This window comes from Panthera onca, chromosome A1, assembly GCF_046562875.1.
Source record: "Panthera onca isolate mPanOnc1 chromosome A1, mPanOnc1 haplotype 2, whole genome shotgun sequence".
NCBI lineage: Eukaryota > Metazoa > Chordata > Mammalia > Carnivora > Felidae > Panthera > Panthera onca.
In genome coordinates, this window is record NC_138339.1 from 58568238 (window position 1) to 58587411 (window position 19174).

Sequence of the window (19174 nt, forward strand, 5' to 3'; positions counted from 1 at the left end):
TACATTACTTTAGTATGAATACATTTCATTTTAGGATTAAAAATACACCCATACAATGACATCCAAATCACTACCTACCATTCATACCATTTTATTAATGCAAAGAAAATCTAAATGTAAGATATATGATTTATTTTCAGTAAGACGTGAACACACAGTTATACTTCTCTTCATCTCTATTTTCAACTTGGCTCACCCTGCACATGGACCTTCTGTGGGATGGTAGCAGTAGGTATACAAGCTCCATAGTCCTCTTCTGAGACAAGAGGAAAGGCAGGGGCTGCCAAGAATCACTGTTGAGCGAAGCCGGACTTTACAAACCATGGCCAGCTTGGTGACGAGTAAAGTAGTGAGAGTGATCAGCATATTTGAGGCTGGGCCACCTGTGTGTGAATCCTACCTCTACCAGTCAAGAGCAGCTGCCCAACCCTTTCTAGTAACCTAACCTCTCTAGGACTGGGTTCTCCATCTATAAAGCCAGAGTAAACAGATTGTTGCTATACACTAAATGCCTTTGCACAAGGTCTATTTAATCTTTGACAAAGGCCCTGTTAAACTATTATTATTGTTGTTGTTGTTGTTGTTGTTGTTGTTATTTCCACTTTACTGATAAGAAAACTAAGGCTCAGAGAGGTAAGCTAATTAGCCCAAGGCCACACAGCCAATAAGTTGCAAACCTCCAGCTCCTTTGATGTTAATTGGGAGTACAATACTGGCTCCTAGCCCCTATGCCTGCCCCTAGAGTGGAAGTGGAAATGAAACAAGGAGATATCCAGGGACTGCTAAGCATAGTACATGGACCATGGCAATAGTCATGTGTAGGAATTAGTACTTCAGATTTCCTTAATCCAGCAGGAAGCTTGTATAATAGCTGAGTCTGCTCCCTTCTCCCAATTGGCAGTTTGGGGATAACTTCTTCATGCAGCAAAAGGACAGACATCCTGCCCTCTGCTAATTCTCTCAGCTCAAGGAGGGGTGGGGGGACAGTCCCCCACCTTCCCCCAGGAGACGGGGTCTCTCCTCAGACGGAAAGTAACTGTTCCAGCTTGTTGCTCAAAAGTGTTGCCGGTGGTGACAGCTCCTTTTCTTTCTGAGGGGCCCAGCAGGTCATTGTCTGCCACCCCACCAGCCCGCCACCCCCTGCTGGGCTGGCTTCTGTCTGACCTGTCATTGGGCTCTTTAAAAGCAAGGTTGATGAGGGGCACAGGGGAGGGGGGAATAACTGGACTGAAAGAGGCCAGGAACAGCAGGCAGAGGGTAAGTATTTGGGGACATCGGTGGCTGAGATCAGAGACCCTTGCTCTCTGTTGCCAGTAGTTTTTGTAACAGAAAAGTGGGGAGATGGCAGCAGCCAGGATAGAAATCCCCCAGGTATAAAAAACATGGCCCTAGGCTAACAAGGGTGAGACTGTGCCAGAGAGGCCTGTCAGGGAACGTCCAAGGTGGGCCAGTTCTCATGAAGTGAGATCATTATTCCTAGAGGCTCTGTTTGGGTTGAGGAGAAGCAGCAGAGGGAGGAAAAGGGGGGGAAGGAAAAAGAGAGCAGGCTGAGAGAAAGAACAACTAGAAAATGAAGATGTTTTCTGAAGCCTCAGCATTTTGTTCCCCATGTCCTACAATACTCACCGGATACCTTTATAAGGCCATGACTACTCATAGCCTCCTATGAAGAATTGAGGATAGAAGCCATTGGAGGTGGACAGCCAGAGGGTGAATCACTCCTCCATCATTTACTAGCTGTGTGATTATGGACAAGGCTCTTAACCTCTCCAAGCCTCAATTTCTTCATCCGCAAAATGGACATCATAGAAGCCACCTCAAAGTGTTCTTATGAGCATATGGGATGATGGCTGGAAAAGGTGGAAGGTGCAGGCTGCCAAAGCACAGAGGAGCTTAAGCGGCTGGCAGAGGAACAGCCTGTGGTGGTCCACCTATCAGAAGAGGGAGCGAGGGCAGAGGGCTGGCTAAATCACTTGGCATCCCAGATTTTCAAAAGGTAAATCTCCCTCCAGTATGTATTTAAATTGTTCCTCTTCTGATTGGCATAGTCCTACCTTAGGTAAAAGAGCTTAGTGCAGATAATAACATGTCATAGTGGTGGGCACAATGACTCCTGTGTGTTAGCCATTTGGAACATTCTACTGTAACAGACCTTATGTTGCAGATCCATGTAGGACTTGGCTTCAGAGTGCTACAAACTGGGTCAAACCCAGCCCCAACATGCAAGAAGCTGTGTGGTCTTCTGCAAGTTATTTTCTTTCTAAATCTCCAGTTCCTCATCTGTAAACAGTGGTGCTAATGATGCCTGAAAATCTGGTGGTGATTTAATGAGGGGATGAGTGTAGGGCACTTAGCATGGTGCCTAAGACCCAGTAAGACAGTAAGATTTTCTTTTTTTATTTTAATGTTTACTTATTTATTTTGAGAGAGAATGCATGAGCAGGGAAGGCGAGGAGAGAGAGGGAGAGGGTGAGAATCCCAAGCAGGCTCCACACTGCCAACACCAAGCCCAATGTGCGGTTCAAACCCATGAACCTTGAGATCATGACCTGAGCCAAAATCGACAGTCAGACACTGAACCGATCGAACCATCCAGATGCCCCCCACCCCAGTAAGCTTTTCATAAGTGCCAACCATTAGCTCTGATTAGACGTGGTTGCCATTAATGCTTCCTCATCCTACTGACCCCCCCAGGTTGTGTCATGTAACATAGGGTCTTTTTGCTGAAATACACTGGCTTTGGGGGGGCACTAGAAGCCCAAGGACAGGGACTCTGAGCTAATGTCCTAGTAGTGATGATATGCTGTGTGTTGCACCTAATCATCCCAAAGTGTGCATTTTGTGAAAAGGTCATTCAAAGATAGGGCTACCACTTGTGAGTATTGAGTAGATGAAGGTGTGGCTCATCCTTCCAAGGACAGAGCTCCCAAACCTAGAGCTCTGTGTCCATGAAGTGCTTCCCAACCTGTATTGCACTAGACTATTGTGGGGAGATGCTCTGGGCCAAAAGGGGTCCATGGTCAGGAAATGCTTCATGTTCCATTGCAATATTAAAGATTCATGATGCATATTCACATGTCAAAGGCTCTGAGAAGTCCTGCTGTAAAAAAAAAAAAAACAACTAGCTTACCTGCTTCACCAACATTTCCCAAGTTGTATCCTCCAGTGTCACCTCTGCTTCTATGTTTCAGGGAACCCCCATTAACATCCCCCAGTTTGGAAAACCACTTTAGTCTCTCAGAGTCAGATATACTGCTATGGATATTTATGGGACGTTCTCAATAACTCAGAGCAGGGGTTCTTGAGATTTAGTCGGAAAAAGAATGACCTGGGAATCTTCTTTAAAATGCCATTTCCATGCTCAGAAATTCAGTAGGCTTGGGTGACAGCAAGAATCAGCATTTTAAAATCACTGAGGTGATTCCAGGGCAGGAGGTCAGGAAGCATGCCTTGACCAACAGTGGTTTAGAGCCTGACTTCTGGAAGTCAGGGCTCAGAACAGCAGCATCAGCGTTACCTGGAAACTTAAGGAATGCAGACCACTGTAGGACCAGAGAATTAGAATCTACATTTTAACAAGGTCCCGGGTGATTCCAGTGCTGGTTATATTTTAAGAAGAATTGGTTTTAAAGGTTTTTATTGATGGTGCTTGTTTTTGTTTTTGTTTTCCATTTGTTTACTTTTGATAAACACTCAAAAGAAAAAAGAAAAACTGGATACACACTACAAGCTCATTGTCACAAAATTTCTACCAACCCTTACCCCTAACCCCATACGTGAGGGGTTGACCAGATGCCCCAGTAGCTTCCCGGTAAGCTAGAGTCCCATTAAAAAGTGGTCTTATCTAGATTATATCCCTGTCTTCAGTATCAGTGCCTGGGTTTTCCTAAGCAGCCTTTGCTTTCTTTTTCACACATGTCCTGAAGAGTAGGAAACGAAGAAAAGCAACTCTCATTGGGCCTCCATTCTGCCAGATCTCTGGTCAGACATGATTGATCTTCCATTGCTAAGTGTAAGAAAAGCCAAAGGTGCTTTGGAGCAAGGATCTCTGGCCTTGGAACTCAGGGACTGTCAAAAAAGAGTTGGCAAGAGGAGAGAGGAAAACTTCCAACAGGACTTCCAGAAGCAGCACAAATACAATCCCACTTCTTGCAATATTTAAGAATGGCGGTTGCTCTGGTTGGGAGGGAGGGGATGCCTGTGTAACGATGGTCCATCAGGCAGCCGGGGTATTAATGGCAGGTGAAACCTTCCAAATGAGCACCCTGTCAGCCAATCTATTGCTTTAAAAGGTTGGCAATGTGGGAGACCTAACAGAGGCAATGAAGAACTAATCTCATATTGCCAGGTTAAATCAAGTCAGCCTTGCCTGCTCCTTTCACTTTTTACTTACATCAAGCCAGAATACTTTCAATTATCCCTCACTTCCAACTTGTCAGCAGGCATTGGGTAAAATGCAAATGGAACAGTACCTTCCCTGGTGGAGTGCAGAAAATATTATGAAGAATAGCCTCCACTAGTTGAACTCTTCCTGTGTATTCAGTGCAATATCTTCATCATCTCATTTCATGTGCACCATCTTATAGAATCTCCATGCTCTTTGGTGAAGTAGGTGCTATTAAGTCCATTCTATAGGTGGGAAAACTGAGTCACAGGAAGTCGGTCACTTGCCTCACTTGCCAAGGTTACGTAGCTAATGAATGATAGAACAGGGTTTAACCATTCTGACTCTAAAGCCCATATTATTTTGCTGTTTGTCTAACTGGACCAAGAATCCAGTGCTGCTCTGGGCAAGTGAGTTCTTGAGCTTTGAAGTGCCCTCCACCTTTGAAATTTTCTAAGTTTTCCTCCAGTGGCAGGGAGTGGCCAGGGTCAGCAGTGCTGTATGGGTGAAGCACACCAGCCCAGACTAGGACCCACCTGAGCCCTGGTCCCTATTTCTCCATTTCAGGGTGCTTTGTGATCCTCTCTCATTCCTTACCCCACCCCCATGCATGTGAGGTTGACCAGATTCTCAGAGATGTTTGGGGATTTGCATTTATGAGATATCTCAGGGCCCATTGCCCAGCCTTAATTCTAGTGGACAGATTGGCAAGTAGATTGCTCCTGCTGGCTGAAGGAAAATTTTGCAAGATCATGTGAGATCAGCCTGCCAGAATGGTGCTGATATGTCAATTTGGGTAACTCAAACTGTTTATGTAGACAGGGGCCCGGACAAAAAATATTTGCTAGGGACCCCACACACTTTAGACACAGTCCTGAAAGAGCTCACCTTAAAAGAAAATAATTCCCAAGGCAAAAAAGAATCCTACAGCTGCCTCACTTCTTTTTACTCAAGAACCTCTTTATGTGCCTGGCCAGTCAGACACTTCCAGCCTTTGCCAGCGAGCCCTCACCACTCCTTTATTTCCATCACAAAAACCAAACAGCATGGGCTTCTTCCTTCTTGCCCCAACTTGTTGCCTCCCCCCTTCCCTCCACTCTTTGTTAATTTTCTACCTCTCCATCATTAACTGATCTCAACTGATCCATCATTAACTGATCATTAACTGATCTCATTAACTGAATGACCCTAGGATTTATTGGGTCCACCACCTGGATTCCCTGTATTTTCCTTAGGGAAATGAGAACTTGGCAAGTACCTCACTCTGTGTGCTAAACAAACCTATACGATGCCAAGAAGACTCAAAAAGGAGAAAAGAAATAGAAAAGATTCTGAAGCACATACTAGGTTGCTAGGTGCTCACAACTGTTCCTGTACCTTGCATGGATTATCTTAGTCCTCTCATTGCTCATGTGAGGTATCATCATGCCCACTTTGCAAATAAGGAAGACAGAGCACAGGCAGGTTGGTATCTTGCCTGAAGTCAGTCTGTTAGCAAGTACATAAATTGAATAATCTTAAATATACATCCCGATGAATGAATGTGTGTGTGTATACATCCTATAGATATGTGTGTGTGTGTGTGTGTGTGTATATATATATATATATATATATATATATATATGTGTGTGTGTGTGTATACACACACACACACACACACACATATATGTATATATATAGCCTATATAGCCAGGTGCATAAGGTGAGGATCTAGAACCTTTCCAGCAACCAGAAGGTTCTCCTGTGTCCTTCCCAGCCAGTACCTCCCCATTAAGGTAACTGCAAGTCCTAACTTTCTACCATAATTGATTCAGTTTGCCTATTCTTGAACATCTGATGAATGGAAATATAGGTACTCTTCAAAGCCTAGGTTTTAACCAGCCTCTTGGCCCAAGAAGTAGGGAAGGCAGATTTGGTGGTTGGTGATGCCACTCACCAAACCATAATCTGGAAAGAGTGAAGCTCAATTTTAAAATCTGAGATGATAACCCATTCCCGTCAGGTGCTATGTGCAGACTGTAGCAGAGCTACCCACAACACCTGAAGAGAGTTGTTGGAGTCGATTCATGCCACCCTGTCACAAAATGAAACTAAGAAGAGTAAATTTAGATGTTTCTCTGAAGCCTTTAATACCCAAGAAAGCTGGAGAGTTCATGCAGGTTATAAAGGGAATCACTTGCATACCAAGCTACAGGGAATAAATGACACCAAAATTGAACAAAATGCTTTCATCTGGATTCTCCATAAGCTGCCCAGTTTACAGAGATCAAAGAAGAAAATAAGTGAAATGAATGAAATAAACACCCTCTCATTCCTGGAGATGTCCCTTCCCTATAAGAGTGATGTAAAGACTCAGACAGCCTTCCCCAAACAGAAAACATGCTCATGTTTCAACCAACTCTGAAATACCCAGTATCTACTGTGGCTCTCTGCAGCCTCTCCATTAACCCGTGGCCTCCTCCCCCTGAGCATAGCTTCACTAGTAAGTGTTCAGTTAAGGCTTTGAGGTTGAATCTTTTAAAGGAACTCCTTTAAAAATCTAACAGAGTGAACTAGGCAGGGGCTGGAAACAGCTGGCACAAACTTGTAGCCAGCCCAGAAGGCAAGTGCCACCTTGTGCCAATGGTAAACAGCTGAATGGGGGCTTTGAATCTCACAGGTAAATAGTGTGGTCCCCAGCAGCCTGCAGTGCAGGGAATAAATCCCCAGGTATCTCGTTTCTCATGTTGATTCCTTTTAGAAGCTCATTTTAACCAACCAGATTCTTTCCCAACTGTAGGAGTAGACAAGCCTGCAAAGGTAATTAAATCTCATGGCCACCCACACTTCCAGAGTTGATGGGTGTCCACTGCCCTGTCTTCACACTCCCTTTGGGAAAGAAACATCACCTCCTCCTGATAATGAAGAAGACAAAGAGTAATGATCTCACCGGTTGCCTTTTCCTACTTTTTATCCAAAACTGCTTCGTAGCCACTTGGATAACTTACTCAGCTTCTCAGAGCCTCAGTTTCCAACTTTATAGAGTGGATGATGGCGTGATAATGGGCGTTACACACAGTTAACAGAGTAGTCACTGTACCAGGCACTGTTCTAAGTACTATATGTGTAATAACTGCTTTAATCCTCCAAACTGTGCTTTCTAACATCATTGTCATCAGTTCATTTTGTACACGAGGAAACTGAGGTGCAGAGCGGTTACTAGCCCAGGGTCAGCAGATTGGGTACCTGATCTGAGAGTCAAACCCAGACAGCCTGATCCAGACTATGCAGCTTAAGGGTTATATTATTCTGCTCTGTGGGGTTATGTGAGGATTTAAATCAAGGATATGTGCAAATCTCGTTCCACCCATAGCATTTATTCATACTGTCCATTTACCTATTGCTATTTAGAAACATAGCATTTTTTACAAGATTCAACCTACCCATAGCAAATACCAGTGAATGACTCTAATAGGGGATATTAATTTCATTTATAACCATGTCTGGTTTTTAATTTTTTTAACTTTTTTTTTTCATTTTTGAGAGACAGAGACAGAACATGAGCAGGAGAGGGTCAGAAAGAGAGGGAGACACCAAACTGGAAGCAGGCTCCAGGCTCTAAACTATCAGCACAGAGTCTGATGCAGGGCTCAACAAACCGTGATATCATGACCTGAGCTAAAGTTGGATGTTTAACCAACTGAGTCACCCAGGTGCCCCGCCATGTCTGGTTTTTATAAACTGAAAAAGTTGAAAACTTTGCAGGGTTTCTGGTTATAGTTCATTGAACACAAACTATGCCGAACTGATATGTGTGTGTGTGTGTGTGTGTGTGTGTGTGTGTATCAGTTCATTTATTCCCCATCACAGCACCCTATGCTATATGCATTATTATAACTCAGTTTTACAGGCAAAGAAATTAAAGTTTGGCAAGACTGGTTATCTAAGCTTACATAACCGAGGACTAGAGGAGATGAGCTTCAATCCCAAATCTGTCTGATTCCAGAGGCCAGGAACCTCCCTCTGATGCTGTGTAGACTTTTTGGCTTTTTACTTTAGGAATTCTAATTCAAAGGAATCAATTTAGCATCAACCTGATTTCTGCTTCACGTTGCCAGACCTGTTATGGAAGACTCTCTCTGATTTTCTTTATCAAAAGCAGTAAAAAGAATGCCTCCCACATTGTTCCCAGAAAGTTTCTCCACATCCATATTTCTCTGAAATGGCCATTGCAATTAGCGTATGACATACACGTGTGGAATATAGCCAGAGCTGTGATTTAGCATGCATTCTGACAGAAAGCACCTAGATAATTCTCCACGTCCACATCTCACAGAGTGAAGTAAATGAGGACCCATTAAGCAAACGTGGGACACCGCTGTGGGGCCTGGTCAGGAAGGCCTGGGTCATTTTCCCAAAACGCTGAGTCAGAATTGGGCCCTTTTTGAGGTCTCTGCACACCTCTTTCGACACCCTTACTGGGTAAAAGCCCACCAGACAAACAAGTAGGTGGATAAAGAAAGAAAGAAATCGGCCAATGTCACGGGAGGGCTGTGCCGCTCTCGAGCCCCTGTTGAATAGAGACGCTGGCAGCCTCTCGGGTCCTGAACTGGCAATTCAGGACAGTTTGATTGCCTGCTTGATTGTTTGCAAGATAACTGCAAGATTGTCAGTGACAGGGTAATTTACTGAAGATTGCCATGTCAGACTCCATGCAAGGGGCTTGCTGGCATAAAGATTCGGCTCTCATGACTGACAGGCCGCTGGGAGATAGCAGTGCCAATTTAAAGTTCACGGTGTCGTCTGAAAGTGCTCGGCAGCAGCAGCCCATAATCATGCAACATGATGAGGTCATTACAGGAATAACGTATGCTCACACTTAATAACCGATAGAACCCCAAATGCACAATCTCTGGAGCAGTTCAATGCAAACATGTAGGAGGAAGTCATTTCTATCCTTTTTTTTCTTTTTTTAGCATTTGCCATCTGCGATTGCTGATGTGTTTATGGGACATCTCCTGCCAGACAGGCCCTTAAATAAAAAGCCAAGAATCGACAAAACAGTAGGGAAATTTGAGGTCCACCCTTTGGAAGAAGTTGCAAGTCCAGAATGAGTGGCAGACCAGCAGGGGTTGGGGAGAAAAGTGTTGAGTGCTTAATAGAAAAACTGTCCTACGTTATTATTTGAGCCTGATGAGGTTCTCAAGCTGGTTAGATGGAGGGGGTGGTAAATCGGATAGGGGGTAGGAGATGTTCCCAGCTTCAGGAGGGAAAGACCACCAGAGACAGATGGAACTTCTAATGGGAAGAGGCCAGCGGCCTTAAAGAAATCTATAGTGCTACTAACAGTGTGTTTTTTCTCACCTGAGAAGTTTCTGTAGCTGCTGAATGAAGCACTGCCAACCTATCTCAGCAGGATAATTTTAAATCCAAAGCAGGCCCATGGTGGATTCCTTCTGTCTGGTGGAGGCGGTCCACGGAAGGTGATGTTAAAGGCAGAATGCTATGCGTTTTTTCTTTTCTTTTTCTTGTTCTGCCAACGGCTATGGGATCCACTATACGATCTGAACATAGGTCTGTGATGGTGCTCCAGCATCATCCTGCTGCCGAGATACAATTCTCTGGCCCCATTTCTTGGGTATGAGATTTGTGAGGCTCTAGGGAGCACCTGATTCAGCCAGCATATCAGGCAGAGGTGTTCAGAGCCTTGATTTCGAAAGTCTCTAAATTTAAAGTGTGTGCGCCTGCTCACCCTCCTGGGTCTGCATTTCTAGGAAATTCTGTAAATCTAAATGTGTTACGAGGCACTGAAGCCACATTTGCCCATGTGGAAAATGAGAGGCTAGTTTTAGTAATTTAAAGCCAAGCAAAACACACAACCTCCTAATTCGTTTGTTTGCTAAAAAGAAAGTAATGCATTAAAATAATTGTACATTAATTGCTAAATTACAGTGGAACTTCGGTGAAATTACATATTTCAATTTTGTTAGCAGAACCAAATGAAAAGAGTAATGCCAAAAAATTACATTGTAGTAAATTTAAAGCATGCAGCCAGGCCTCTGATTCAGTGTTCCAGTACAAGTGTCTGTCAAGTCCCAGCCCAGGGTTTGAGTACATGTTTCCATGATGTTAATTATGGCCCCAAAGTGTCTTGCTATCAAATCTGGGAGGTGCAAGCAAGTTATTCTCCAATCTTCTCCACTGTGTGTTCAGTCAATTCCCAGCAGAGTGAATAAGGGTTGGCCAACTAATCCATTGTAATAGGGAATTCCAAGGAGCAAACACTACCCGAAACATTCCCATGCTCAGCCCTAACACGCGTGTGAAGAATGGGAAACAGTCATTTGTTCATTCAACAAACCTTTGTTGAATACCCAATTCTGTGGCTGGCACTAAGTAAGGCATGAATGTAGAAATGAATAAGACACTGTTATTCTCTTCAAAGAGCTCATTTTCCAGACAGGAAGGCAAGCACACAGAGATAATTGATTCTAGCCCAAGGAAGTTGGCATTAACAAAGGTTTCTAAAATTTATCGTGCATTAGAATCACCGGGCAAGCATGGGTGAAAGGCAGATCCCAGGATCTGTTCCTGGAGGCTCTCCCTGGGAAGCTCAGGAATAGACCCTTGAGACCCATGGGATTTTGATGCAGTACCATTCTTTGAGAAACTGTGATTCAGGGATACACAGAGCAGGAGTACCATAACCTAGTTAGAGGCATCACCAGGAAGGCTTCCTAGAAGAGGTGGCTATACCTCGTCTGGGTTGTAAAAGATGAGTCGCATCTGTTTCCCCACTGTACTGTCAGCTTCTTAAGGACCAACCCCATCATTCTTTGTTCTTCATACCATGTTGCATTTCCAGAACATGGATGGCCCTCAAATATTTGTTGAATGGTACATGAATGATAAGAAACAGCCCAGGAAAGGGATGTAGGGCCAAGGACCTAGTAAATCAGGATGTTCAAAGTGTTACGGGTGTGTAGCAAGGTGGCACCAGAAATGATTGGGTGAACTGATAGCTTACTTTTTTGGTGCTGGAACCAAAGCCATTATTCCACATTTCCCAGAAAATGCAAAACTCACCCACCCAGTTCTCACACTGGTCAGCAGTACCTTCCCTGTCTGACAAGGAGCAGGGATGGAACATTTTTCTCCATTAAACTGAGATTTAAGGAATCCCATGCATTTTGATGATTTGTGCACCCAATTAGCACAAGGCCCTGAGAACTGGCTATGGGTAATTTTTAGTGCTGCCCTATCCAAAAGCAAAATATTTGGTTTTATTTCAACCACTCAAATATACTTGCTCATAACAGAAAAAGTAGAAATCCTAGCAAAGTATAATAAAGAAAAAGGAGAGAAACACACTAATCTACTACCTGGGGATAATCATTTGTCCACATTTTCAATTATTTCCTTTCAGTCTTTTATTTTCTATGCATATATACTGGAATTAAACTAGACTTGTCATGTGAAACCTGCCACTTCAAGCCCTTGGGAAGGGTTGATGCTATTCATGACAAAGGTGTTAGCATCTCTCAGCAGCTTTGTGTTGTGCAATGCACTGACCCTGGCTCTCCCTCTGCCCTTCCAGATGGCCTGGTGGATTGCCTGGACCCTGACTGCTGCCTGCAGTCCGCCTGTCAGAACAGCCTGCTCTGCCGAGGGTCCCGGGACCCCCTGGACATCATTCAGCAGGGCCAGACAGACTCGCCTGCCGTGAAGTCCTTCTATGACCGCATCAAGCTCTTGGCAGGCAAAGACAGCACCCACATCATTCCTGGAGACAACCCCTTCAATAGCAGGTGGGCACCCTTCTGTCCACACAGACCCCAAGGTGGCTGGTTGCCTCCCTATCAGAGCAGGAAGAGGTGCTCCCGTTTTTCCATGGGCCCAGTTGGCCTGGAAACTACCCCATGAGGGCAGCTCCTTGCTCTGGTTCACAGAGGGCCCCTTGCTCTCTATGGGTCGAGTCCCAGAGCAGAATCCTCATCTGTCTGTAGGATTTGGCCACCTTCAACCTAGAACCTGCTGGAGACACCTGTTGATTGTCTGGTTTTTAGATCATTTTTATAATCTATTATTTTACAACATTTCATTACTTTATCTCTCTTTATAAAATACCTCTGGTAGTGGCTTTTGTTTGATCATCACTGAAATACTTCATTCAATAGAGTATTTTTGAAAGCAATTATTAACTTAATAACATAGCTTATCATTTCTGGCACCTTAGAGCCAAGATAATGCCAGTGGCTAGAATTTATTGAGCACTTATGAGCTAGACACTTTATATAGACCATCTCTAATCTGCACAGCAACCCTATCAATTGCATCTGCTAACTGCCTACTTTGGGCAAGATGTCATGCTGGGGCATTTTACCCCTCTTTGCACAATGATAGAGTTTCTCTTGTGTTTACTTTTGCTCTCAGTTGCTAATTTGAGACTTATGAATATTCTGGGAGCAAATTCTAGATTTATTATATAGTAAGTTTGGCCCTTCCTCCCAGGACAAGTTAGAACTGTACACCCAGAGAGGAGAGCCAGGGGGAAGAGTTGGCTTTGAGACATCCCATCCCCTTCTCCCTTCTAGGCACTGTTTCTGATTCTGGAGGTAAGAGAAAGAGGCAGGGGACTTCTTACGGTCTGCCTACATATCACAGATCTTGCTCTTGGTGGGTCTGGGTCCAGATGTCGACGGTATGTGCAGATGTGAAGATGGCAGGCGTAGTCTTCTTGGGGATATCTGTCTCATCTCTATGCTCCTTTCTGTAGAGAATTAAGAATGGATGGTTGGGTCCTCTTTCATGAAGCCTCTAGGAACCTTGAACTTGAGTGGGGCACTTCTTGCCTCCTTACCCCACTAACTATCCTTCTCATCCCATTCTTCTCTTAGTTCTCTTTATCCTACTTCATTCTGGGGAGGCCCAGAAGCAACTCAGGAAGTACGCTGCCCAAGGAGCCTTCCAGCCAGCAAATAAAATACCTGCTCTCACTTCTTACAGGAGCCCCTAGCTTTATAAATGATTCTCTTGGTGCCCCCACCTTAGACTTTGGGGAGGAAGCATCAGCAGGTCATGACTCAGACTCTGCTTCTCCCTGGGAGAGCCTGGCAAAGATGGGATGGGGAGGTAAGGAATAATGGTACAGCCAGTTAATTCTACAACCCCTTAGAACTCTCTGGGAAGTTGTGCAGCCCCACTTCCTGACAGCTCTTTTAATATGAGGGCTCTTGGGCTAGCAAGGTCACATTGGGCTAGCAACTTTAGCCTCTCTCTGTCCTAGTTTTACTAAAAAGAAAAAAAATCATCTCAGCCCTCTTCTATTTCAGCCCTGGCACCCCTCTAGCCGTATCATATTAGACAACTTATTTAACCTTATAAACTTCATTTTCTTGATTGATAAAATTAGAATAATACTATAGAATATACTCACACAGTTATATTATTACCTTAATACAAGAACCCCTCAAAAATAAAAGAAACCATAAATATCTGATCAAAAAAGTACTTGCTTATTAAATCCTAGTTCTTGGACAGGGATTCTACAGGTATATTTCCCTTAATTATGAACATAATTCCTGTTGCCCAAGAGTCCTGAATGGCCCTTGCACCAGGCCATAAGCATTTCACTATAGTTTACATACAGTTTGCTAATACTATAAATGCATCTTTCCAAAGCCCATGCTCTGTTCAGTTTCCTATTAACATTTCATTTTTCTACCCTAAATCCAGTAATTTCCTGTTATTCTCCTTTTTGTCCCTTAAAATTCAATTTTATCCTCCTCACCAAAGTTAACACTTCCAGAAGGCACCTTGAGCCACAGCCAAGATGCAGAAGAGGAGGTAAGGACTCCAGAATATTTGTGGACCATAGCAGCCCCGGAGATCTGGGCAAAAGAAAATTACTTTAGAGAAAGCTTCTCTGATGCTTTGAAAGTAGCAATAAATAGCACCACCCAAATGAGCCCACACTCCAGCATGTTGGTGTAGATACATAATTCAGAAATACAAAATGTAACTCCAAGACATAGGTTGAAGCTCACCAAGCATGTGAATTTTAGCATATTATCCTCTGACCAAAAAAAAAAAAAAAAAAAAAAAATGAAGGAGAAGGCTAGGAGTAAAAAAGAAGTTAATTCAAGACTTCTAAGAAGGCGTTTCCCCAAGATAATGGCATACAAAAATAACTAAAATGCCTTGACTCCACCACTATAATTTATAGAGCAGATCTCACTATCTAGATAATGTGATAATTGTTACACATCAATAATCATAAATAGAAACGAACTGATAGCATGTCTCAGCTGAGTCTTTTCTGTGAATTGTCTGCCTGGAAACGATATGAAGCCAGCAACAATGAGGAACTAGGAAAATAGAGAGTAGGAAGCCTAGGCAACCAGGCCCCTTTTATTCCTGTGGTGCTCTGTAAAGTCTTATGCTATAGGAATGATTTAAAATAAATAACAGTTGTGTAAAAAAAAAAGGAGGGGAAAAAACCCACTGCGAGATGTACTCCCAGCTTTGTTTTCTCATCATAAACACTTTGTACCTTGTGGTCATCAACACACATCGATTTTAAAATCGTGCCTTGGAAGGCATGAAAGAAATCTTGGTCTGCACTAAGATAAGGAAATGGAATTGAACAAAAGAATTATTTTCATAATTTAGTTTTCCACTTTCAAAAGCCTCTGGCATTATGGTTGGAACCAGCTAAAAATGGGATGCATTTGTCAGGCAGCCAGTAGCAGACAATTAGAGCTGTCAGTGGAACAGTCTAAACCCTCGTGAGATCATCAAAGGGTTGGAGTTGAACTGTGGCAGGGGCTGGGGGTAGTTATTGCTAATAAAAAGAGAGGTGCCAGGAGAAAGCATTCCTCCATGCCTGCATCCCACCTGAGATAGCAGAAGTAAGTGCGATCCAAAAATCAAACAGACTTGGACAAGATTCTGGCAAAGAATAGGTCAGCTTGATTACCTAGCCCAGAAATTGGGAGTGTATCCAGGAACCTGGAAACCTGAGAACCTCTCTGCCTTTGTCAAATTGCCCAGTGGCTTGAAGGCTAACAATATAGCTGCAGACCTGCCTAATAGGCTGAGGACTCAGTGCAAAAATGGAAGTTCTCAGTAACCCATTTCTCTATGAAGTCAAGAAAATTTAGGTAAGAGGAGGCATGTGCATTCTCCCTGTATGGATTTTGAGAGGACTGTTGTGGCATCTCTTTTGCTTTAGGGGATTTCCCAGACGTTGCTTGTTGATACTGTCATTCTTGCAAAAGTTCTAGTTACTATGCTCTGGAGAGAGGACAGCTTTCTCTGACAGTGGAAAAAAGTTGAGGGGGATTTCAACCACTCCTGCCCCACCAAGATAGCAGGAATTTGATATAAGAGAAATATAGTTACATGGAAGTCAGAACCCAGGATAGTTCTATCAGAAAAAAATATGTAAAACTCCAATACTCTCTTTTCCTCAGGCTGTCATGGATTGTGAGAAATTTTGCTCTTAAAGGGCAGCAAAAAAACAATGTATGTATATGTCCCAGCCCCATAAAAAAACACCTCTGTGCCCTTCTCTCCATTCCCTCTGACATCCCAGCCTGGAGGAGAAGAGTAACACTGCCTTTCTCCAAGACCAAAAAAGGAAATGAGTAGCCAGATGGGGAAGCTCTCACCCGAGTATAATACTCTCTGTGCCAGACTAAGGCACAAGCGCGAGTGATGAGGGCAGCCTGAAGCTCGGGCCAAACAAAAGCCAAATGATGTCAAGAAATGGAGCAAGGCCAAGGGTAGAGGGAATGTGCACAGGAGACCCCATTGGCCAGCCAAGTGACTAGAAATGCTGCCCATGGATTTCACTCCAACATATCATCAGCTCTGTTCCTCAAGGAAAGCAAGCGTTAAGACCTCTCCGTGAGGTGTGATTATGTGAATCCAGAAATTAATGTTGAGAGTCTTCTTACCTTAGCAACCAGATGAGGATGGGTGGAGACAATGGCAAGATGGAAGGAGAACTTGACATGCCCCCTTGTCTTATTCTCCTGTGTGTGGCTCAAGACTTGTGTTTCTTTTTTTCTCAGCTTGGTTTCTCTCATTCGAGGCCAAGTAGTAACTACAGATGGGACTCCTCTGGTTGGTGTGAATGTGTCTTTTGTCAAATACCCAAAATATGGCTACACCATCACCCGCCAAGATGGCACGTAAGTATCTTTGCGGGGTTCTACCTACTCAGAACTGAGGATGCAGGCAAAAAGACAGATCATGCTATTGGCTTAGAACCACATGGCTTCCCCTTGTGGACTATAGTGACCACCAGGCAAGACCCCTAGTGTGGATCCCCCCAAATACATTTTTTTGCTTTGTGGTATAGTATCTAACATGAAAAACAAATAGAAGGGCCAGCCTGTCCAAGGCTGCCAATAACCATCATTCTCCCTTTTTCCCTGTCAGGTAAATACTTTTCTGGCGTGTACGTGTACTGGGATTGCAGCTAAGGGAGGGCAGATTCTAGAAAGAAAAAGGCAAATTGGCTCTTGGAAATTCTCTCCTATTTTAAATCAAAGTCAGTGCAGGGTGACAAGCATCCACATGACATAGTGTCCTGTGGTGAACCCCTTCTGCTTTCATCTGTGGCTTTAGGAGCTGTGTTGTTTTTGTGCCTGTTTTGAGGGGGTGGGATGTAATCAGAAAAGTCTAATTAAATACATTTAGCTGTCACCCTGCTGTGTGAAGGAGGCAACCTTTTCCTATTATCTTCTGATTGGAAACATGCACCCGTGCAGCCCCCACCAAGATGAAAGCTATGTTATTTCCTTAATCCACTGGGCATGGAGTTGAAATTTAAAGAAGAAGAGGAAGAAGGAGAAGGAGGAGGGGGAGGAGGAGGAGGAGGAGGAGGAGGAGGAGGAGGAGAGGAAGAGGAAGAGGAAGAGGAAGAGGAAGAGGAAGAGGAAGAGGAAGAAGAAGAAGAAGAAGAAGAAGAAGAAGAAGAAGAAGAAATCTATGGGATGGGGAAATCACTCAACCACCATGGGCTAAAAAAAAAAAAAACAGAAACAAAAACAAACAAACAAACAAAAAACCCAAGCCCTCAAACTGTTGCATTCTATTCCAAATGTAAAAGAAGATGGTTGCTGTAAATCTGATGTAACACTTTTTCCATAAAACTGCAGTCTGCAAAATCATGGACATAGCATGTGGGTAAGAACCATGAGTCTTGCCTTTCTCTGGTGCAGAGTCAGGCCTTACTTTCTAATGCTCTAAGGTAGCCTTGCTGGTAGTTTCAAAATTTACCAGCTGACAATAGCCCTATTCTCATATTCCCACTTCTGAAACCCAAAGAAGACATCTGATGATTTCCATCAAGATCTCAGTATTCACAAACTTTCTGATATCTCATACATTTCTGTAGCCAAATCTAATTATTTTAAAGCATTAGGATGGTGACTATGTAATACGCAGAACTACCTCGTCCCTTGTTCATTCTTAGAAGCCAGTGTTCCCACTCTGCACAGTCCTATGACAATACAGAGGACATTTCTAAGTCCTTGGCCTGCTGTCTGTCCCTACCTTATGCTGCCCCATCCTTCTGAGCTGCTTCTTGACTAATTACAGCCCAGACCCACTTCCCATATCATCTATCCAACCTTCAGGATTAGTGATTTCTTCAGCTTGTTCAGGTTGCAAAGCCCTGGAAGTAACAGGATGTATTTGGGAATGCTCTGAGGAATTACACAATCTGTCGTATAGTGGGGTGTCCCACAGACATTGATGATTTGGTTCTTTCATACCAATTTCACATCAAAACGTTCGACTCTCTTCTGCATCCTATACCCATCCTATCCCCACCGGTATGCATTCCCCAAAATAAATAGACAAACAAGTTCATGTAATAAATTGTTGTGCCATACATGCTCTGATATTCACCTTAATGTTCATGTGCTTCTTGCTCATTCATTTTTGTCTGTTAAAAAAAACACCAAAGCAAACAAACAAAAAAATGAAACAAACAAAAAACACCAAAAGTATTACCCAAATTGGGTGAAGCCAGTGGGTCTGTATATTTGCACTGAGTTTTTACTATGATCCAGGAACTTTGTTAACTGCTGGAAATTCTGAAGTGAACAGAAAAGCACTACTTCCCTCAAACAGTTGAGATCTTGATGGAGGAATAAAACTTAAAATTGGGAGACTTCTCTCCATTAACCTCCTTCTTTTCTGTTAATTGGGAAAGAACTACCTTTATTTTACCTTACTAGCAATATACCTTTGTCCAGCTCTCGAAAAACAAACAGGAATAAGGTTTAAGGACAATTATCAAAGGAATGCCAGGGTGGCTCAGGTTAAGCATCTGCCTCTTAATTTCAGCTCAGGTCGTGGTCTCATGGTTCTTGAGATCAAGCCCTCATGTGGGGCTCTGCACTGAGAGCTCCAGTCTCACGGTTATTGAGATCAAGCCCTCATGTGGGGCTCTGCACTGACAGCAGGGAGCCTGTTTGCGATTCTCTCTCTCCCTCTCCCTCTGCCTCCCCCACTCATGCTCTACCCCTCTCTCAAAATAAATAAACTTTAAAAAAATATATCAGAAACAGGCCAAAATGGATGAAGGGGTCAAAAGGTATAAAGTTATAAAATAAATAAATCTTGCAGATGTAATGTACAGTATGGAGACTATAGTTAATAATATTGTATTGCATATTGAAAGTTGCTAAAAGAATCTTAAAAGTTTTCACTGCAAGAAAAAAATTTTAACTATGTGTAGTGATAGATGTTAACTAGACTTCTTGTGGCCATCATTTTGTACCTTATGCATAT

General features: G+C 43.3%; 1 protein-coding gene across 12 annotated transcripts in view; it reads left to right on the top strand.

Annotated features, from left to right (window-relative positions):
- The window catches only part of TENM2 (teneurin transmembrane protein 2), a 1291685-nt gene that overhangs the window by 1192738 nt on the left and 79773 nt on the right, over nt 1-19174 (top strand). For all 12 annotated transcript variants that reach the window (XM_060634955.3, XM_060634958.3, XM_078446587.2 and 9 more), the window contains 2 exons: nt 11961-12171; nt 16441-16560. In XM_060634955.3, coding sequence (XP_060490938.2) covers nt 11961-12171; nt 16441-16560 — 331 coding nt within the window. The remainder of the gene's footprint in view (nt 1-11960; nt 12172-16440; nt 16561-19174) is intronic.